Source organism: Populus trichocarpa, chromosome 18 (assembly GCF_000002775.5).
Source record: "Populus trichocarpa isolate Nisqually-1 chromosome 18, P.trichocarpa_v4.1, whole genome shotgun sequence".
NCBI lineage: Eukaryota > Viridiplantae > Streptophyta > Magnoliopsida > Malpighiales > Salicaceae > Populus > Populus trichocarpa.
Genome location: NC_037302.2, coordinates 10315749 through 10339435, shown reverse-complemented (window position 1 = coordinate 10339435; position 23687 = coordinate 10315749). Strand labels below are relative to the sequence as shown.

General features: G+C 32.3%; 1 protein-coding gene across 1 annotated transcript; it reads right to left on the bottom strand.

Annotated features, from left to right (window-relative positions):
* Positions 1 to 6074: 6074 nt before the first annotated feature.
* Positions 6075 to 7335, bottom strand: LOC7458787 (ethylene-responsive transcription factor ERF043). The gene has a single exon (XM_002324405.4). The coding sequence runs from the start codon at positions 7215 to 7217 to the stop codon at positions 6330 to 6332; it is 888 nt and encodes a 295-aa protein (XP_002324441.3). The 5' UTR covers positions 7218 to 7335; the 3' UTR covers positions 6075 to 6329.
* Between the last annotated feature and the right edge of the window lie 16352 nt (positions 7336 to 23687).

The following is a 23687-nucleotide window of genomic DNA, read 5'->3' as shown; positions in this document are numbered from 1 at the left end:
ACTTTCTAATCACTCTAAAAATAAAAATTAAAAAAATAAAACAACAAACACTTTATAAACCATGATCTCCTTTTCCAATCTGGTTAAAAAACAATGATATTTTAATTAAACTTTTCTTGAAAAAACAAACTTATTAACACTAAAATTTATATTTTTGGTGTCGAAATATGATCATTCGAACACTTTTTTTCTTTTCAATATTATTTAGTTATTTTTCCTCTCCTCTCTCTCTCTCTCAACATTGAGGAATTGAGATGTAAGAAGAAATAAAGTTTAAAACCGAGCAGTTAAATGCTAAAACAACAAAATTAAAACTGAGAGACCAAGTCAAAATTAATATGGGATCTATTTTGTTTTTTTATTAAGATTGGTTGTTGTTATTTTAATTTTTTTTAACCACATCCCAAGATTTTATTTTGCAAAATTTCATATATGCAAGAGTACACAGAACGATATGCAAGGATTTCGACACATAAAACCATGCTAGTATAAGTTCAAAGGATGAGATTGCACTGCAGTGAATAATGGATCTAGGGCTAGAGAAACAATCCACGGTGCACAATTCCCCCCCCCCCCCCCCCCCCCCCCGATAAGAGGACACAACACGTTAGTTCTTTTAATTCCATGTCCTCTAGTTCATTTTGTGAGTGTACTGTAATATTTATAACTATAGTGTGCGTGAGCGTGTTTTCACTCAATATATATATATATATATATATTGCCCGGAACTTTCAACAAGCTTTCCAGAAATGGTTTGACAGGCCAACCAGATCTCCGGAAATGGCTCAACAAAAATGATGTCATGGTAGTTTGAAATGAAGATGGCAGCTCCTTTTTGCACAAGAAGCTACCATGAAGGTAACAAATTACTAACCTGTGTTAGGAAATGGTTCAGTTCCATTCATCAACATTTGGAACTGAAAAAGAAACACAATTAACCGACCAGATGAACCGATAACTGCTCAATTATTGGCGATTGTTACGTCTTGTCCAAAGCTACATCTACTTCTTGTAAGGAATCCCTCTGATTCTTGCCCAGGATTATTGCCAAAAATTCCAGCTGGATTTTAAGTTGAATTAACATTTTTCAGGGTTTTTTTTATTGAAAATATATTAAAATAATATTTTTTATTTTTAAAATTTTAAATAATTATCTTAATCCAATAACTTAAATTATTAGTTAAATTCCGACGATATAATTTTTATTATTTTTTAATCTAAAATATCACGCGGTATATGAAAACACTTTTAATATTTTTTCGAAAACAAGCAAGAACAAACAAATGGTTTTTTACGACATTAGAACCCAACTTAATTATAAACTCCATATACATAAGTAGAGAGAGTTTAGCGATTATGAATTTGGAAAGTGTCTTCAGTGAAGTGCTAGATTCGAGCCTGAGTTTATTTATGTCAAGGAAGAGGGGCTGCCGCCTCTGCCTTTATTTCCCAAGGCTCCAAATTAATACTTTTCGATAAATAAACAAATAAAAGTTCATAAAATGTCTTGATTCGCCATAGAAAATGTCCGTAAACAAATCAAATGTATAGTGCCGTAATTATTTAAATTTTTTTCGCAAGCCTTTAAGGTCAGAAACAGTGCTCGTTATAAGAACATCAATGGAGGCCTACCACACAGTGACGAATGAAATACTAACAACCACGACGACTCTTAAGATTCTATTATTGTAGAAGATTTCCAGTTATACATAGTCGTCTGTCGAGCTGAAATCCACAATTTCTCATTAAATTAAATGGATAAAATAATTGATGAAAATTGAAACATACACGCAGAGAATTTTAAGCGTAAATGATCCACGTAACAAGGACACCATGACCCATACAAATATGGTGGTTGGAAGGCAATTGTCACAGGAATCCCATCTAACAAACAATAGAATAGACTTGTATTATCAAGTGGAAAAAAAAAATATCTAATTGGTTCAGAAAATTATTTTCTTTGATTCTTTTTCTTGGGGTAAGAAGCATGTGTAGCTGGAGAATTTATTTGTTTTTTTTTTTTGGCCTAGAGTATATATAACCTGTCACATCTAGTGCCAATAATACAATATGCCATGGCCAAACTGGGAAAACTATAGTTTAGTGTGGGTCAATATTAATACTGAGCCAAGTGACCTCTTCCTCCGTTCCTCATACACTGATGTACATGATGTTCAAAAGAAAAAAGAGAAGAAGAAAAAAAAGGACCCTTTATACTATACTATATATACTATATTATATTGTCATACTATACTACAAAACTTGGGAATGTGAGGCTGTGTACAGTTTTTAATTCAACCATTTTTTTTTCTATCCCCCTCCTCTTTTTTCTTTTGATATTGCCCTTTTATTTTCTTTAAATTCATCCTCCCATGGTTTAAAATCTAATATTTTTTTTTTAAATTACATGCTTTCAAAAAATATCTCGGTATTAAATTAATACTTACTTTTGCAAAATTTGATTTTTTTTATTTTATTAGTTAAGAAATTGAAAAAAGGAGATTGGATTTAACATAGAAACAAAAAAATACATTTTTTACTTTTATTTTTACGATTCATGGGGTGTGAAAAACTATTGTTTCGTATCTAAAATCTCTATCTTTTTATTTTTAATCATATTGTTTTAAGGTTTCATGTTTCAATACTAAATTTTATTTGTTTTACATTTTAATTCTTAGAATCTGAGAGAAAACAAGGTCGCTAAAAATAAAAGAGGAAAAGTGGTCGATGAACAATATTTTAGCTATCAAAAAAACTAATTTTAATGTTAATAAGTTTGTCTTGGAGAGAATGATTTAACAAAGATGGTGTTTCCTTATGAAGATGTCATAAAACTTAGATTAGGATTTGTATTTTTTTTTATTATTATTTAGTTGCATTTTGGTTTTGTAGAGTCATTGTTCAAATGGATTTGTTGAGGTTACTAGAATATTTTTTTGAATGTTTTTAGATGAAATATAAGTCAAAATTAGGTTTTTGGAGTAAGAAAATATAAACCCTAAATTTCTAATTATTTTCAAAAATTAACCAGAAAACAACACATCATCCATCTAAAACAGATGATATTTCATTTGTTATATATTAAAAAAAACTAGGAGGCATATAGCATATCATTCATCCGTTGAAAAAAAAAATTTCTTCATAATTTTATTTATTATCCTTTTAATAAATATTTATTATTATATAATTAAATAAAAAAAATAGAAAAGACGCTCAAGCATCAAGTATCAGTGCTAGTATATTATTGTCTTCCTACCATACCAAATCATTTAATCTCTTGTATTAACCAAATGGTATTTCATGTTTTTTTTTTTTTTTGCGCTACCATTGCGTATTGTATTGAAGAACTTAGGCTAATATATTGTCTTCCTGCCATACCAAATCATTTAAGATTCAGATCTATTTATTTGCTGAAAAGTATTTTTTTTAAAAAAGTGAATTTTGAAAAAGTAAATTCCAGAAAAGTTAATTATTTTTTGATGTGTTGGTAGTGTAATGGAAAATAAATTGAAAAATATTTTCTAGTGTTTGGTTATCTCATGGAAAATGAGCTGGAAAAAAAATTACTGATATTTTATTTTTCTCAAGTTTATTAAAATAATGAGGAACAAATCTTACAAATTAAAAAGTTGAATGAGAATGAAATTGAAAAAAAAATATAATTTCATAAATTATCTCAAATAAAATAAATAATAATCAAAATAATAGAGATCAAATTTAAAAAAAAAAAGATGAAGAAATTAAAATAATAATAATTAACATTTCATAAATTATTTCAAATAAAATAAGTAACAATCAAAAGAATGAGGACCAAATTTGATAGATAAAAAATTTCAATAAAAAAATGATAAGGAAAAAGCAAATAATAATTATAAAAATGAGGACCAAAGTTAATATAAAAATTAAATTTTAAGAGATGATATTGAAAAATAAATATTCAAAACAAAATATATGTAGCAATCAAAAGTTTGAGGACCAAATTTGATATAATCAGCAAATAATATGATATTTTTAAATTTTTCACAACTTTCGGAAAGTGTTTTCCGTCCAAATTTTATAGGAAAACACTTTCCTGGAAACTAAGCCAAATTTTCCTTTGACTGGAAAATGTTTTCCGTTGACCAACTTTTCTAATGGCAAACAAACACAGGAAAGTTTAAAAAGTAGTTTCCCGAAAAGTAAATTCCGAGAAACAAACATAACATGAAATAAAAAAAATTTTATGAAATATTATTAATTGGTATTTCATGTTCATACCTATCTCGACAAAGGGTTTTGTAAGAGTTTTTCAACTATCAATACTGTTTAAATTAAAGAATTCATCATCATAAATAAAATCATTAACATGAAATTTCTAAAATCACATTCATTTAAGGAGTTTTATTTTTTAAAATATTTGCTAAAATGTAGCTATTGCATTTCCTAACTTGATACATGCATTCATTAAAATTAGAATTTTATTATTGCTGTGCTTTGATGAAGAAACTCATTGACTTTCACTCAAATTCCAATACATGAATTTGCTATCACTTTTAAAATTGCTTTTTTTTTTCCCAAATAAATAGAATATTTAGCATTTTTTTTTCAAGTACACGAGTTTTAAAGTTGTTTGGACCAAATTAAATGCTCGAGGATAAAATTAATAAATTTAATTAAAATTTTTTTTTTAAAGAAAAGCTAAATTTAATAAAGACTAGAAAAGAAAAATTGAGACAACCCTTGTTATTTCAAAAAGAAAGATAAATCTCATAGAAAGTAAATAAAAAGAATGTTGGAGAATGAAATTGCAAAAAAAAAAAAAAACCGTAGAAAAAAGAAAAAATCAAGCAAGCCCGATTGAACCTTGTAAACCCGAGCTAAACTCTCAAATTTGCAATCTGTTAAATTCTCGACCCAGGCTCAACCCAAAATCTCAACACCCAAAGTATCAAAAGTTGGAGGATGAAGTCAATTAATTTAATTTAATTTTAAAACATAATCCTTTTAAAAAAAGCTAAATTTAACAAAGACAAAAAAAAAAAGAGGCAACTTGTGTTATTTTAAAAACAACTAAAAAATCACATAAAAAGTGAATAAGAAAATAAAAAAAAATATTGGAGGATGAAAAAACAAGTGAAAGAAAACCAACGAAGCTCATTTCAACTTCTTAAACTAAGGTTAATCTCTTAAACTTGCCACCAGTTAAATTCTAAACTCAAACTCAACTAAAAAGTTAAATATCCGATCAATTAAATGTTGGAAAATAAAATAATAAAAAAAACCAATCTAAAAAAATATTGCAAGGTAAAAAAATAGCAATAATAATAATAAAAAGATTAGATTTGATAGGAAAAAAAACTCAAGAAGATGAAATTGTAAAAAAAAAAAACAATTTCAAAAATCATCTAAAATAAAACAAGTAGTAATTATAAGAATGAGAATCAAATCTGATAGATAAAAAAAAATTATTAAGGATGAAATTGAAAAAAACCCTCAATTTCATAAATTATTGTAAATAAAAAAATTATAATGAAGAGGTTAGGGATGAAATTTTAAGGACAACAAATCTCAAGAACTAATTTGATTTTTTTCAAAAGCTAGCATGAAAATTAAATAAAAATAAATATATATTAAATAAAAGACTAGATATTACATACGCCAAACTAGCAACAATTGAGCCACACACTACGTGTACTTGGATTGAACGGTGAGACGTTTCGGCGCACGCGCTGTCATAACCCAGCTGACATTGTTCAGGCGCTTCCCATTTTGTTTATTTTGCCTATTTATGAAATTCCTTTTGGAGAAACCTCTAAAACAAAGCTAAATAGTTTTGCGTGGAAAATGATGAATGAAAACTGAGTTCTTTTTAGGTTTTGTCTTTTAGCTCTTTGTTATAATTAGGTTCAAAAAGTATGGCCACCAAGACAGAGAAAGAGACTTTAACAGTTTATATTTCGGTGTTAACATGCTGTTTTGACCACTCAACGCAGCTAGCTGCAAATTTCAGGATTGAAGGGACTTGTATCAGTATCATCCACAGATGACAGATAATAACGCAAGCAAGTGAGGATTCTCAGTGACACACTCATCCCTGTTGAGGTGGGAACAATCAGTTTATAGTTTATTAGTATTTTAAATCAGAAAAAACAGAGTTCCTCCATTATTGAAACAAAACACAAGTCCAAGGAGTAATACGTCGTTAAATTAATTCGAACACAACCTAACTTGATTAGCAAAGATAAGTATTTTGGCTGGGGGGAGCTGCGGGAGGGCTTTCACCACAATATCGAACTCTCCAAAAAGAAATAGAAGAAAAAAGCAGGGGTAATTTCACTAGTGTACACTAATTAATGCTCCCACAATGAAGTCTCAAAAGCTCCAGTAGTCGTAATCACATTACTTTCTGGAATTATTGACAAATACTGATCGCTAAAATACCCAGTACCCACAGCACCGTAGTCCTCACAATACCAGGACTGGTTAATATTGTACGGCCACGAGTCACCAAGCAAAACAAACTCAGGAAATTCCTCGAGATTTGTTTCCAGACTCGGCAACTCAACTATCTCGCTCAGTTCTTCAGGAGTCGCCACGTCACTTGGTGATGATGTCACCTCTGCTGTTGACGATGAGGACGGGGAGGAGGAGGACTGTGTCACTAGCGAGGATGATGACCGGTTATTATTACTCGCCGTAGAGTCGTTGCTGTTACTGTTATTTTCATCGTCGCAGACTTTGGTGGGAGCCGAAGGAACAATGTTGAAGTCCATAGAAGCGGCTTTTGCGGCGGCAGCTTGGACATCACGTGGAGAGTTAGAAGCGGGTCGTGGCAGAGACCCGGCAAGTTTGGGGAAATTGAGGATGGCTGAGTTGCCTTTAATGCTCAAGGCTGCCACGTCATGGGCACGTGCTGCCATCTCTGGGGTGGAAAAGGTGCCTAGCCAGATCCGATTCTTCTTTCTGGGCTCCCGGATCTCCGACACCCATTTTCCCCATGTCCGCATTCGGACCCCCCTGAATACCGGGTGCTTGCTGTTGCTGTTGCTGTTGCTGCTGGTGCTGGTGCTTTCTCTTGGCCTCTTTGGTTTTCTTGGGTTTTCTTCCGGGTCGGGTTTAGACACCGGGTTTGGTGATAATCCTGATGAAGATGAGGAAGACAGGGCTTGCAAGGAGGAGGAGTAAGTGCTTGTGGAGTCTGTGTCGGAGTTGGAGTTTGATACCGGCGAAACAGTCATGTTTTTGGTGATCAAGTCACTCAATGTGCTTGTGGTTTTCTTTTGTTAAGAACAAGCTCTTAAGCACCTAACTAGCGGGGAGTGATTTTTTATGCTGAGAAGGAAATGCACAACGAAAGGTTGGTTTCTCTTTATATAGAGGAAGGATGGTGTTGTTACTGTTGTAGAGGAGAGAGAGTGATGCCGTGTACAGCATATAGAAAAAAAAAACAAATTAAGGTTTTTTATACTCTAAAATTATATATATAAAAAACCCAATTTATTCTAAATGTTAAAACTTTTTAACTATTTTAAAAAATAACATGGAATTCATTTAAATAGCTGAACCAACCTAGCCAGCTAACACCAAATCAAGTAAAGCTTTAAAAAATAAGTAAGAAATATGAAAATAACAAGAAAAACAAATCAAATTCTAAAATAAAAAAGTTTCGAATCCATTATACGTATAAAAACAAACTCAGCAAGCATTAACTTACCAGATTTATTACAAACTAGATCTCTATATAACATGTTGTTAAAATCTACTCAACAATCAAGTTAAAAACAATGCAACTATTTGGGGTAATTAAATTAGTTAGATTTTGAATTTATTTTTTAATAATTATAAATTTAAGTTTTTTCAGGATTATTCAAAACTTACATGTTCGTTAATTTTAAAATCTATTATATTAATTAAAATACACGTAAAAAAGTTAGTATAAATACTCACATTAAAAAAAAAAAAAACTAGCTTCCCTTCATATCAGTTGTTACACTTTCGGCATAAAATAGAAATAGGAAGAATCTGGGGGCTTGGAAGAGAAAAGGAAGGGGTACGGGACAGGTTCACAAACAACGAGGGGTAACGTGGAGAGGCTATAAGGCGAGGGACCCCACAAAGTGACATTTTCTCTTATATCTAATGTCTTGTCCTAAACCAGAAAGTGGTAACATCGGCCTCAGGTGAGCTTGGACCGCAGGGTGGTAAGAACAGCACAGGTTCATCGTTGTTAAATCCATCTATTTAAATACAAAATCAGTATCTTGCAGCTACATGATACGATATATATATATATATATATATATATATATATATATATATATATATATTGACATTCCACCTTTTTCATATAAATACAAGAATGTTTTCTTTATTTTTTCCTTATCTCCAACGCATGCAAACTCTTATGGAAGGGAGAGAGGAGGATGGGAATGACAGAGGAGTGGTGGTGGAGGGGGAGGAGGCGACCCCTAGAGGGTGTGGCAAGGAGAGGGATCACAACGAACAGCTGGCATACCCGTTCCGTGGAACTAAGAATTTTCCGTTATAAAAAATGGGCTATCTAGGCTCCACTGTAGTTAATACAATTTCCTTTTATTTCACCTATAATCGTAATTATTACTGCTGCTGCTGCTGCTGCTCCTCCTTTTCTTCTACGGAGCAACATTTACATGCTAGCTGACTAGTATTTGAGAACCTTACACCCGCTTTCCTTTCCTGCGTATTAATTTGTGCCAGTTCAGGCTCTCCTTGGCTTTGTCCCACACAACAAATATAGATCTTCGAAATAAAAAAAATTATATATATATGGAAAATAGAGTTGACACATGGTCTTTAGAAAGACTAAAAATTAAGAAATATGGATTGATTTAAATATATAAAGTACTAAAAATTAAGAAATATGGATTGATTTAAATATATAAAGTAAGAGGTTGATTATGTCTAAGAAAAGAAAAGATAAAAATCACAATTACCATATTATTTCTTAGAAAAAGTTATTTTAGCTATATGTTTCTTTTAAATTCATTTCACACGTGACATTACTTGCCTGAATTATTTTTGTGCTTATTCACAAGTTATTTATTCTTAATGGAAGTTTGTCTAGTTGAAGTCAGGTCCTGAATAAGAAGTCTTGAATCTTAATGATTTTTTAGTTTCTGTTATTTATTTATGTTTCTTGACTTTTATTTATTTATTTTTACAAAACATAAGTTGATAAGAATACTAAGCCCAATCTACGTTGGTCGCTACTCTAATAAGACTTGTTAACTTATTATTGATCTCGTTTTTTGCTTAAAAGCATTGCACTAGACCTACAATGTTCCTAAAACTAAGAGACATGTCAATCTAACCGTTAAAGTCCAAGTTTAATGAGGACATGGTGTTAACTTGATCAAAACTCGTAAACTCATTATTGAACTCATTTTAAGGTTAAAAACTTCGTGATAGACCTACGTTGGTTCCTAAAAACTAGGAGCACATTGACCTAACTATTAAAATCCAAGCTTAATAAGAAAAAAATGATACTAACTCGATAAAAACTCACCTAACATAGTTTGTTAATTTTCTCATTTCAATAGCAAATCGCTTCGATTGATATGTATTGATCTTGTCTGAAGTAATTTGTTCGGACTAGCAAATAACTTTTTATCATGAGTTCATAACTTTTGAACCTAAAATGCATCATTATTCATAATATATATATATATATATATATATATATATATATATATATATATGATTTACAAAAAACTAAAGGGTTCCTCACTTTGTTTTATTTTTTTAATTGTGGTCATTAAGGATAGGTTGTCTCTTTCTATTTAGATGATATATTCTGGATCATGATTGCCAACTTAAGCATTTTTTTAGCAGATCTATCATTTCACTCCCTAATATGATGGAATGAGATGTCAAATGTTTATTTTAAATAAACATCGAGTTATCAATATGCAATTCAATTTTCATTAAAGAAATGCGACATATGCATTTATAAGGGAGATTTTTTATAAATCCATGCAAGTTTTCTATAAAGTTATCTTGGTAAGACCTATTAGCTTATCAACTGTATTAATAAAAGATCATTTAATGTGTGATTGGGAGGATTTATTAGCAGCTTTTAAGAATAAGCAAGAAAAATAGATAATTGTGATAAAAAAACAAGAACAAGGAACATACAAAGAGATATTCAGATTGAATTTTCAATTGTATTATTTTGGATGAATTTATGCATAACACTTATTTACAACATTAGATTTTATAGGTCCAAGGAGATCACACTCATCCATATTAGGCAAAATGAGTGCTTCGAAAGAAAAGGCTTTCTTTACCATATAAGAGTCTTTATAGTTGGGTGCTCATTTGTTTATGTTTTCCCTTAGTATTGGAAGAGTCATTTTTATAAGTCACATTCTTTTAATTCTTTAAAGCAAGTTTTCTTATCATATGCCTTAGTTGTCCTATTTTGATATAAGAGACTATGATTAAAGAAGATTAACCTTTTCTCATTAATTATATTTAGTTGTTTATAATATAACTTGGCCTATTCTTAGTCTTATAACTCTATTTCCATCAACACTCTCAAAGAAGTGATTTTGATCTATATTACCATCACGACTTTCATTCCTTAAACCAATTAATATATATTTATACTTATAGATGTCTTTCTTGTCTTGCAATAAGCATAAAATGGTATATAAAAGCATTTCATGCTAGTCTATATAAGTAACAACCAACTTTTATATGATTCTCTTGAAACTTTTGTTAGTTGCCTTTACAACACCATTCATTTTTGCCCTGTATAGGAAGGAGTTTAAATGGCTAATCTTCCACCTCTTACGAAGTTCAACCATAAGTTTTTCATTGAGGTTTTGAGCATTATTTATTATCAATATCTTTAGTGAATCATGCTGACATATTAGGCATTCCTTAATAAATCATCAAAATATTTTTTAGGTTATATAAATATAATAAAATGCTTCTACCCATTTGGTAAAGTTATTGATCGCTACTAGAATGAAGCAATGTCTTTTTGCTTTCCTTATTATTGATTGGATTGATAACATCCATTCTTCATATAGAAAATGGCCAAGGAGATAACCATGTTGAAAAAAAGCTTTGAAGGATTATTGATCTTGTGACTGCACACTCGACATTTATAACACTTCCAGATATATTCAATGCAATTATTTTCCATAGTCATCCAAAAGTACCATGATTGCTATATTTGTTTGGTCATTAAATGCCCAATTGCATGTGTGTAACATAAATTCCTTTGTGGACTTCTTGTATAGCTTTCTTAGCTTTTGTTGAGTTTTGACATTATAGTAGAGTACCATTAAAAACTCTTTTATATAGGATTTCTCCATCTAAGTATAATCCATTGACATTATTTTTAAAGGTTTCCCATCCATTTTGGATGCCCCTGGTGACTATTTTGGCATTTGATAAACTATTTAACATTATAATACCATATCTTTCATCTACTTCCCCTATAAATAAGAAACAATCAACTTCTAATTTTAATTCAAATAGGTTGTGCTTTGATCCCACAGTCGATTTTAGCCATGAAAATTAAAATTGCTAGAGCATCTGCAAACCGATTCTTATTTTGGCTTAGGTGTGTGAATTCGATCTTGTCGAACTCACCTGTGAGCTTGGTGAGGTATTCCTAATAAGGCTTTAATTTATAATTTGTAGTCTTCCACTCCCTTTTTACTTGATGAATTATCAACATTAAATCACTATATATGTCAACTTCCTTGACTTGTATTTCCAGAACAACCTCTAAAGTATGGATACAAGCCTTATACTTTGTCATATTGTTGGTACATTCAAATTATAGCTTAATAAAGATGAGGTATTGTATCTCATTTCGAAAAATTATCACTATCCCAACATCATTCATTAAGACATTCGAAGAATTCATAATACACCATTCATCCTTTGTATCATTCATTTTTATTTCTGTTATCATGATATCCTCGTTTGGTAAATTAAAGTTTAGAGGCTCATAGTCATTAATGATGTCGCACCCTAGCGGCGGAGCGTGGCGTCGCGGCGATCATCGATTGATTTCGGGGTCTTTGTTTTTTATTGTGAATAAGAGAGTCGCCACCTAGTATTATGGTCACTAGGAAACCTAACTGGTCTTTCAGAGATTCTAAGGCAAGGGACTGGTTGCGTAAAGGGAAGGTATTAGCACCCTAGTACACCCTATCTAAGATAAGTTGCTTGGTGTTTGGTTTGCCTTATAATTTTTATGGTGTTGGTGTTTTCCTAGGATACGTTTTGCTATGATGAATGGATTTGGGCTGAAAGTTTAAAAAGAAATAACCCTTGGTCAATGTGGATCACACTCTTAGATATGTCTACAAAGTACCAAGGAGAACCAATGCAGATCTCTTGAAATCTGTGTTTGATTCAGATTAAATTTATTAAGATAGAAATCCAAGGAGATTCAATGTACTTTAAAAGCACATTTTTCTCTTGGTATTTCAAGTGTTCGCGACTTGTAAATCACAAGGACGAGGAACAAAAATTTAGAAATCTAAGGAAATTTAGAGCGCTTTAAAAGCCTCATTTTGCCTTAGTATTTCATACTTTCACGGCTCTAAACCGTGGAGTCAAAAATTGAAATGTCCTTGATTATAATCAAGGCTTCTTTCAAGGTTGTATGATGACATATTATTCCTAGAAAATTATTTTGGATATGTACCACTGAAGGTTCTTTTATCCAAATATTAACAGTGAATAATAACAAGTTATTCCCAATAATATTTTGGATATTCATCCCTTTGGGATTTCTTTATCCAAACATTAATGGTGAATAATAGATGAATTCCCTCCAAAATAAGATTTTCGTATTTTTTTGAAATATTGGCCAATACCATTTGGAGTTTTACAAACATGTTGTAAAATCCAGCAATGCAAGAAAATAATTTTTTTATTGTGTTTAAGAAATCCATGCGAAAACACATTTTCAAAACTTCAAATATTTGTTTTTTTTTTAAAGAGAAAATTCAAAATATGTTAGGGTATTGGCCGTATGCAACACACAAGAAAACATTTTTTATGCAACACACAAGAAAACATTTTTTTTGTTTTTCAGACATATATATATATTTGCAACATTTCATGGAAAAAACCGGGTATTTTAATACCAGATTTGTATTTCCACAATATAAAAAAAATAACAAACCATAAACTAAATACACGAGAAAACCAACGATATTACTCGTTTTTTTTTGGGCTGGGTCTAGCTCGGCCCATGTGGCTGGGCTGAACCCAGCAGGCCTAGCCAGGTCATTGGCCCAAACCAGTGACCCGGCTGGGCACTATTGCAGATTGCATGCGTGAATTACTCACACATGCACTGCACAATGCGAAGGTAATTAATTTACCTTCGCATAGTGCCCAAATGCTTTAGTAAATGCAAAACAAGAACAGGGAAAGAAAGACTTACCTGGCGAGGCAGCGGCTGGAGGCGAAGTGGAGGAAGACGACTGATTGCTGCTCACGAAGGACGCCCCTGCTCGTTGTTCACGGTGGAGCAAGGCTTGCAGGCTGTTGTCACTGCCTGTTTCAGGCGCGGTTGCAGACGAAACGGGATATGGTGGCCCGCTGGCTGGTCGATATTTCTCCTTTGTTTCTCGTGTTGCTGGAAGGGAAGGATGGCTTCTGCTGATTCTGCTACTGCGGCTGAGGAAAGGTGTGGCTTCTGCTGGTTCCATCTTGTTTTGAATGTTATCAGGCGGGGCTGAGCTGAGGGAGAAAAAGGGATGAATGGAGAGCCGTTTCTGGGGGGCTGTGTGGGCTGTGTTGACAGAGAGGGAAAGCCTGTAAATAGTGTTTACGGTGGTTGCAGGCTGGGGGAGTGAGGTCTGGCGAAGGGGCTGTAACCGATAGAGAGAGATGAGGAGGTGGTGGCTAGATGCTCTAAGTCGGCTGAAACAGGGGAATAGAGGCTTGTGTCCGGGTGTCTGTGGAGAATAGCAGGTGAGTGAGGAGGTTGAAGGTTCACTTATATAGAAAATCTCTACACGTGCTATTCAAGGAAATATTGCAATAATTATTACAGAGATTGTCTTCTATAACCAGCACCAACAAATTCTATATATATGGTATTTATATTGCAGTGATTATTTTCCATAACCAGCATGAATCAAATCATATATCTACGGTATTTTATATTGTAATAATTATATACGATTCAATAATTATCTCTTTGACATATTGCCTCCTTAATATTAGCTCTGATGTTCTATGTTATCGTCACATGTAAACCCTTATTTTTTTTTATTTTTTTTTGAAAATTTATAAAAATATGGGTCAAAAATTGGGTAGCAACAAATGACATTGTTTGCTAGAGGCTCACAATACATAGTTCACCATTCATTCTCTATATCATTTGTTTTTGGTTTTATCGCCATGATATTCTTGTCTAGGAAATCAAAGTTTAGAGGCTCATGATTGTTAATCACACCACTTTCCATTGCCTTTCTCATCATATAAATGATATTATACTCAACCAACAACACTTTTCATTTTGTTATTCGACTTGATAGGTAAGGCTTATAAAAATATACTTGAGAGGGTTTATATTTGATATTAGCCATAATATGTATTAAAAAAGCCATTAGCACTCCATACTAGACTGTAATATAGCTTTTCTAATGTACTGCAATGAGACTTGTATTTAGTAAACTTCTTGATAAGGTAGAAAATGGCTTGTTCCTTTCTTTTAAAACCATCATGCTGACCTAATACACAATCAATGACAACTTTAGTGATTGTTAGATACAAGATTAGAGACCTTTCTGATACAGATGAGACGAATAAACGTGGCTTCTGTAGATAATGGTTGATCTTTTTAAAGGCTTTCTAACATTATTTATCCCACTTTCCTAAATTCTTCTTTCAGATGAGATGAAAGATAGGCTTATATATGGTAGATAATTGAGAGAGAGATCGAGCTATGTAATTTAGGTGTCCTTAGAGACTTTAGACTTCCCTCTTAGTGCTTTGTGCTGTCATTGCTTGAATGACTTTAATATTATTTAGATCAACCTTAATTTCATCACTGTTTATAAAAAAGCCAAGTAACTTTTCAGATCTAATATTAAAAGTACATTTTGTAGGATTCAATCTCAATTGATACTTTATATCAACTTTCTTAAGATTTTGACATGGTCCTCTTTTTGTTTGGATGTGGTGATCATATCATCCATATTGTTGCACGTGTGCGGCATCGCGACGATCGTCCATCCTCTCAGGGAAATGTATAGGTCTGTCTATTCTGGTCACTAGGAACCCTAACTGGTCTCAGAGATCGGGTACGGAGACTGGTTGCGTAAAGGGAAAGTGTTAGCACCCCAACTACGCCCTATGTAAGGTAAGCTGTATTGTTTTGTTGTATGATAAAAACTATGGTCTTACTGTGTTTTCTAATTATTGGTCCGTCTAAAGGGTCAAGAAAAGCCCTCCTAAATAAGGAGGATCTTATCTTAATGGAGTAAAACCTAACCATTCTACGTCCGAGAAAAACAGAATTTAATATCCAGAATATGTATTACGTGTAATGTCGTATCCCAGATACTAAAAGGCAAACAAAATGAAATTTTTGTTGTTTTTGAAATTTTGGCCAATGTTCTCTTGACTTTAATAAATTGGTTATTAAAGTCAAAATGCATGCTAAAACATTGTTTTTTTGGTGTATGAAAAACACAATATGATTTTTTAGCTTTGAGACATTTGGCCGTATGCACAAAAATATTTTTTTCTTTTTTCAATTTTTTTGTATTTTTGGAAGTTTTGACGAAAACCGGGTATTTTAATATTGGATTCGTATTTTTTTTAAATGAAAAAAAAACATATTGAAATTAAACAAAACAGTGTAAAACAATACACGCGGGGAAATCGTAAAATTTTAAACATACATTTTTTTACTAGGCCGGACTCAGCCCACCATTGTTGGGCTGGACCAGACTCGACCCAAGATCCATGGGTTGGGCTCAGCCGAGCCCACATCAGTTGGTTTGAGCCCAGCCCACATCAGCTGGTTACTGTGCATGAGCATAGTAACCAACTTCGCCTCGCCTGCAGAGACGTGCACTGTGCACGTCTTTGCATGGCGAGGGAAAAAATAAAAGCAAAAGAAAAAGGGGCAGAGGGTTTACCTCGAGAAGCCTCAGCCGTCAGTGATGGCCAACGGTGGCGTGGTGGTTCTAGCGACGGCCCATCTTCTTCCCTTCTCTGCGTTCTGCTCTGTTTTTTTTCTATTCTTCTCTTTCTCTCTCTTTTTTTTTCTGTTCTTTCTCCCTTCATTCTTTTTTTTTATCTTTTTTTTTCTCTCTTCGTTCCTTCTCTTTTTTCTCTTCGATCCTTCCCTTCTTTCTTTCCGTGTTTTCTTTTTGTGCTCTCCCCCTCTGTATTTATAGGTAAAACAAAGGGGAGAGAGGCAGGGGTGGTCACTGTGCAGTCGCCCCACAAAACCGCCAAAGGGGCACATCCCCTATGTTTTTTCACCGCCCCGTGGTAGGCCACGGGTCAGAGTTTATACAAGTGGGGTTATGGTCGGCTTTTTTTGATGTTTAGGAGAGAAGCGAGAGGAGAGAAGTCGGTGAAAATAGGGGAACAAAACCTTCTTCTTCCCCTGTTTTCTGCTCGTCCAGGGGAAGAAGAAAGGCTACAGAGCCGTTCAAAACGGCACCATTTTGAGCTCTTTTTTTTTTAATGAACAGTGTATGAAATGGCGCCGTTTTGGACCAAATGCGTCATTTCATTTAAAAGGAAATGGCGGCAAAATCTTGTCAAAGTCCAAATCAGTCCTTAATTTATGTTTTGTTTAATCGAGTCCTAAATTGCAATTTTGATTTAAAGATCAATGCAATTGCATCCCTGCCAAATTCAATCACCGGTCCTAAAGTTGGCTGCCTTTTCCAAATTGGTCCTTGGTCTCTGATTTATGCAATTTGATCCTCAATTGAGTAATAAACTTCTAATTTCTTCATTTTGGCCCTGATTCGGTTTAATTACAGCCCCTCTATTTACGCGCCTTTTCCATTTTGGTCCTTGGTTTCGAATTTCTTCAATTAAGTCCCTAATTTGCCATCAAACTTCAATATTTATGCAATTAATCCCCTAATTTGACCAAATTAACTCTAAAAAATTATATTTTGACCATAGGACTTTAATTTCTTCCAATTAAAGCCCAAATTAACTTCAAAATCAATTTTTTCTTTCCATCAAACCTTCCATAAATGCAATTAAACCTTCAATAAAATTTAATTGAGTCCATGAACATCCGATTTTGGATTTTTCTTCCTCAAATTGACTTTTCTTTGTCAACAGGGCTCTCATCAGTCAACAATATACCGTCATATTTCAATCTTTGTATTTTTTAACATCCTCAACCAATTTTTGACTCTTTTTAGGGCGCTCTGGCATCCTCTTTTCACTGCTATATTTTTTGTATATTTTGTTTTAAAGAGAGAAAAAATGTGAATTGAGGAATATCCCAAAAATGAGTTATGACACATATATACCTTAATTTCTTTGTTTATTATATCATGGAATAATGTAACCATTTCTTGTTTATAAGTTGCTCTATCTTTTTTTTAATCCAAACAACATGACTTTATAGCAATATATAACCTATTGTGTGACAAAAATTATCTTTTCTTTGTCTTTCTAAACTTTTCTAATATGATTATACCTTGAAAACCCATCATTAAAAGAATAAATGACATCTTTTTACAACATTATTGACCAGGATATCTATGTGAGGTGGTGAGAAATCATCTTTTAGATTAACTTTATTGAGATCCCTAAAATCATTGTTCATTCAGTTTCTTCCATCCTTATTTTCTACTTTCATAATATTAGATATCTAGGATAGGTATTATATCACTTCAAGGAATCCAACTTTAAACTTTTTTTAAACCTCTCTTTTGATTTTTATTAAGATATCAAGTCTCATCCTTTTTAATTTTTGCTTCACTGGTTTATATCCTTATATCAATGAGATTTTGTGCGTTATAATATTTGTGTCTAGACCAAACATGTCAACATAAGACCAGATAAATACATTAGTGTATTCTTTTAACAACTTAATCAAATTTCTTTTTTCTCCTATTAAAATCAGTGTTCCAACCTTTAATTCTTTTATATTATCATTTGTACCTATATTGACATGTTCTAACTTTTCTTGATTTGGTTTTATAGCATACTCTAATTGTTCCACTAACCTAGTTTCACCATTCTCTCATTTCTCTTGATCCATTACAATTAAAGTTTCATCCAAATTAGGCCAAATATGCTCAATGCAATGATTTTGGTATTTTAAGGATTGACTGCTTTCAAGATTCTTGAAAGCAAAAAGTATGGGGAATAAGTAAATGATAAATAAAAATAAATAAATGAAAAATATGAATAAATTACCTAAAAGTGCATAAATTTATTTTTGGCTAAAAACTGTATGATCTCTTAATATGAAAATAAACTAAGCTCAACACAAAATAGATTTCTTTTCCAATATCCTAAACTATGATTATTAAAAAAAATAAGGATAACATAATAGCAAAATTACTTAGATTTGAAAACGATATGAATTTCTCATACCTTCTAATTATCAAGTTCTTCCATCTCAACACACCTTTTAACCAATTATTCGATGAATGACACCTTTTATAAGGTGCTAATGGTCAACTAGAGTAAGATCGTAACTTGAGAACCAATTGACCTCGACATAAGATAGATGACATAGTCTTTAGTCTATTTCTCATCCAGGTTATGGATGGCGAGATCGGTAAACCCCTTATTCAAGTTACTCATTTCATTATTAGGTTATATTACACGGGTTGGATGAGAAAATGTGTTACGAATAGGTGAAATATCATTTTTTTTTTCATAATTAGGATCACACCTCTCGATTCAGGACATTCTTTTCTCATATTTCCTTTCCACCACCTTTAAGTAAACCCTTTTACTTGGCTCAAAACCCAAGCTAAAATATTGTTTGATATTTTTTTGACTTCATATAGTTGATTCACTATAGTAACCCTTTGTTCAAATCATATCTTAGTGGCAACCGGTACTTTATCTTATATTTAATGACCATTTTAATAGTGTATATAATTTTTGGATTCTTCAACACTGTATTCTTAAGAACCAACTCTGCATTCACAATCTTAAAGGCATAAAGGTCTAAATCTTGAATTCCCTCAACTGTTCTATATAAGGCATTAACATATTATTTATCAAATACAATATCTATTTTATTTTTGCAATCACTAACCCTTTATTGACCATATATTTGAGTCTTTGATGCAAAAATGATGCCACAACTAATGCGAACCAATTATTAAGTCCATATCAATGTCACCGATCATTTGTCTTAGTAAACCATTTTAAACCTTTGCTATCATATTGCTTGGAAGCATATATGATACAACATCTTGTAAACGGTTTAAAATGTGCCTTAAAAGCATATTAAGAGATAAGCCATTATGTATCAAAACTTTGGCTTTGATGTAATCTTTACATTTATCTGTGATGTGCAATGACTTGTTATGTTCAATATCTTCTAGGACTAATTCATCTGTAGAGAAATATAGGTAGTTGACGGCCTATATTCTTCCTACCAGATGTTATCTATAATTAAAAGTGACATCTTGAGGAATATATTGTTCATTTAAAACCTTCTGAAGTGTCTTTCGATGCGGTTCTGAACTTAATATAACATAAATTAGGGATATCTAAGCTAGGATTTTTTTAATTGATCAATCATACTTTAGTTACCATGTTTTATTAATTTAAGAAACTTAGTGGCTTCTTCATCATATATTGGTTTGTTGACTTTGTTATCATTGGCAAGCTTTTTTACTACCATTTCATCTGTATTCCTTTTTCCTCCCAACTCTTTTAGAGTAAAACATCTTTCACTTTTTGGCAAATCCCTAACCTTAGTCTACATGATAGAGTGTGACTCCTTATTATAAGAGGTGTATCTATAATTATAAGGTAAAACACAAAGTTACTAATAATCTTATAGGTTATAATAGACATAATCATTATTAGAGTTTCAGTATTTGTTACTTAATACCTACATACCTCTATTTTGTCAAGATTTACTCTTCGAAAAGAAATCATTCCCTCCTCATTCTCAATCTTATTGATCTCAACTGGTAGCATATCTAGGATCATTATTGTCTTAATTTCATGATGAAACTCATCATAATTATTAGCATCATGCCTTGACTTATTATGGAACTTACAATACTCATCGGGCTTCTTAACAACCTATGTTTTGGAGGGTGTCTTATGATAATTTTCCTTGGATAACATAACAAACAAATTTCTCATTGTCATCTTCAAGGATGACCTCTTTCATGTCAAACCTAAAGCCATTAAAAACCATGTTTACACTACATTGCGTTGTAGCAATATAGTTTAGCAAGGGATTTGTGTTCATATTTAGGGTATTTTGACTCATCAAACGTTACTCGACCCAATTTGATAAGGTGAAGGAGTTTATCTTTAGAGGGATTTTAATTATCAATGTTATGCCTAATAGCACCAGCATTGTATTCCAATTTATGGTTGGGTTTTTACTAATGAGGGTAAGGTGGTTGGAATGGTCTTTTTGGGGGTGGGAGTGATTTTTTTAATGCTAATGAGTATTTTGAAAATTTCTCCTAAAGGTAGCAAATGAGGTGGTAATGTTTCCTAGATTTTTAAGGTATTTCTAGAAGACTGGTTGTCAAGGCTAACCTGGGCATTTGATGTTGATTGGTTTAAAAATGGCTGATTTAATGGGAAATCTTTTGGTTGGTAAGTAGAGAATTGTGAAGATGAGCTTATATTGGCAATTGATGTAGCATTGAATGTTGTCAAAATGAATAGTTAAATATTGTAACTACTGGTATCGACTTGCTTATTAGACATTTATTGATTATTATAATGACATCCGGGTTAAAAATGATTGGTTTTTACCTAGTGCACTTTATTATCCTTTATCTTGATGATAAACCTTGATTTTTGTTGGTTAGCCTCACAAGTGTCTGGGATTTTTTTCTACTCTTACTGCCTGATCAATTCTTTTAGCTATAACAAGAATAACTATAAAAGTTTCTCCAAATTGCCAACTAGATATTCAAATCATTGAGCTTTGAATGTATTCGAGAATAGCGTGATCATTTTTTTTTATTGGAGAAGGATGGATTTGTGGAGTCACTTTACACCACCTCTAGACATACTCTCTAATGTATTTTTTAGGTCTTTTTTTTTTAATTTTACAAACTAGAACGACCTAGAGCCATATCCATATTAAATTTGTAATGCTTTATAAAAACATCTACCAAACCCCTCCACCTTCGGATCTTAGTATTGTCTAGATACATGTAGCAACTCAACTCTTTACCAATTAAGTTCTCATAGAAAAAGTGGATTAGAGGTTTCTCACTATGGACTACTTTAACCATTTTACTGTAATATACATGTAGGTACATAATGGGACACTGTGTGCCACTATACTTGGTAAACTCAAGTATCTTAAACTTTTTAGGTATTACAACGTCAGATATGAGACATATTTTAACTGATTTTATTAGGATAATAATGGTCTATGCATTCCATCGATTGAAGTCGTTCTTCTATTATAAACAACTTTTCAAAGTCAAGCTCTTTTGCCATCTTGACCTTCTAGGTTTCTTCAGTGGCGTGGTCAAAAGTTAAAGAAACCTAGACTTATGGTGCTTATGACAACCTCAAGAATGGAAAATACATTGTGAATTGGGACTAAAGAGAAATGTCAGGTGCCCCTTGGTTTAGCGAGGAAAAAAAATGGCCTTGATGACATTTATGATACTAACTAGACATTTATGATACTAACTGGATATTAGGGCAAAGTGACATTTCTGCTTGAGTTTACCCTGGATTAAAGGCCCCTTCTTTTAATGGTATAGCTTGTTGTAGTGCTCAGTCAAACAAGTTAATGAGCTTAGTAACCTCTCTTTTCAGACTCACTATCTTCCTGTATTTGCTTTTTTTAGCCATGATCTCTTTTCATTTTTCATTTTTCATTTTCATGTACTTAAATCTATGGCTATAAACTTTAAAAGAAAGTTGAACTTTTACATAATAACCTATATTTATTCCTTAGGTTATATGTAAAAAATAAATAAGATGTATAAATGAATGTAAAAAGTTGGATTAAGTATGCATGTTTATTATTGTTCGAGTTTATTAGTATATTGAGTTTATAAGGATGGATTAGTTTGAAATTTCTTGAAAAAAATCTCACTTAGGACACCAAACCCACATGAATTTTGGTTGATTTGGGGAAAATTTGCTACCAATAAGAAATAAATTTTCACTGAATATTTCTCTTACAGGAATTTATTTAAACATAAACTAAACATCAAATACCAAATAAACAATTGGATATCAAGAAATGGTGATGGAATGTCTTTTTATTAATCCAAAATAACAGTGTATAAAGCTTGTCTGATATAATACAAACTTGTTCTAAAAATCATTGTCATATACAAAGTTACTTTGCTCATTGTTTTCATAATTTTAAACTCAAATATGGTGTGACTTTGTTGTAGTGCATAAGTTTATCTTATAAAGCTAATTGACCCTCTACTACATGTTGAGCTATGCCTCTTAATCTTATGGAATGGTTCTTGACATCTTGAGTTTACATGTGATAACATATGGTTTTGAAAGCCTAATGATGTGCTTCCTTTTTTAAAACATCTTTCTCATCGAGTTAAGGTTTGCCTGATCGAGACAAATTCTTTATGTTGGCTAACTAACTCTTAACGATGCTTTTTGTTTCTCCATTTCAAAGCCCCTAGATAGTTATCCAACTATATGATCAATTTTAATTGTTGTTGACATTGTTTTTGAAGCATCTCTTTTATTTACTCTAATCCAATCCCAATTTTGGCATCTTTGAGCTTGATTTCCAGCTTTTACTTTTCCATAATTTTCTCCTCAGCTATCAATATTGTGTGCACCATTTTTACCACCATGTGATCTTGTTCCTTATTGGCTTCTAACATCCTTCTGAGTCTTGCTTCCAGTTTCTTAAAAGCATGTTTTTGTTATTGCAATTGAGTCAACAAGTCATCTCTTTCTTTTTCCATAGTGACAAGTATATGTTCTCGAGCTACAAGATTAACCAATAATTTTTTCGTTTTAGCACTCAGCTCCTCTACCTCTGAGTTTAAACCTAAATTGTAAAATTTTTGTTGTGCTTAAATATTCTTTTGAACATTTTACAAGCTCTGAGCCATCAACCTCTATGGATAATCAAAGGGTAAAACTCGATACCTTTTTCCTCTAGTTTATTGCAACATTTAATGTCTAAGAGTAACCTTTCCATTAACTCTTCTAACAGTTGTGACCACACCAAGGCACTTCCAAGCTCATTTTAATGATTCTAATGCCCTTTGAAATTCTGAATTCTTTATGAAACTAAGCCAAATCGGTGGTTCTCAAAATGAATTGCTTGAATCCTGGGGCAAGCCTCAGCCTTAGTTTCCTCCCTTTTATAAAAGACAGGTGAAATGTCATCCACACCTATCTTTTTTTATTAAAAAAATGGACGACGCATCACTTGTTGTGGCAAATGACATGTCCTTTATTATTACAGATTCCGACCGTCATAGGTGGTTAAAGTCGAGCTACTAACTTTTAGGCAAAAA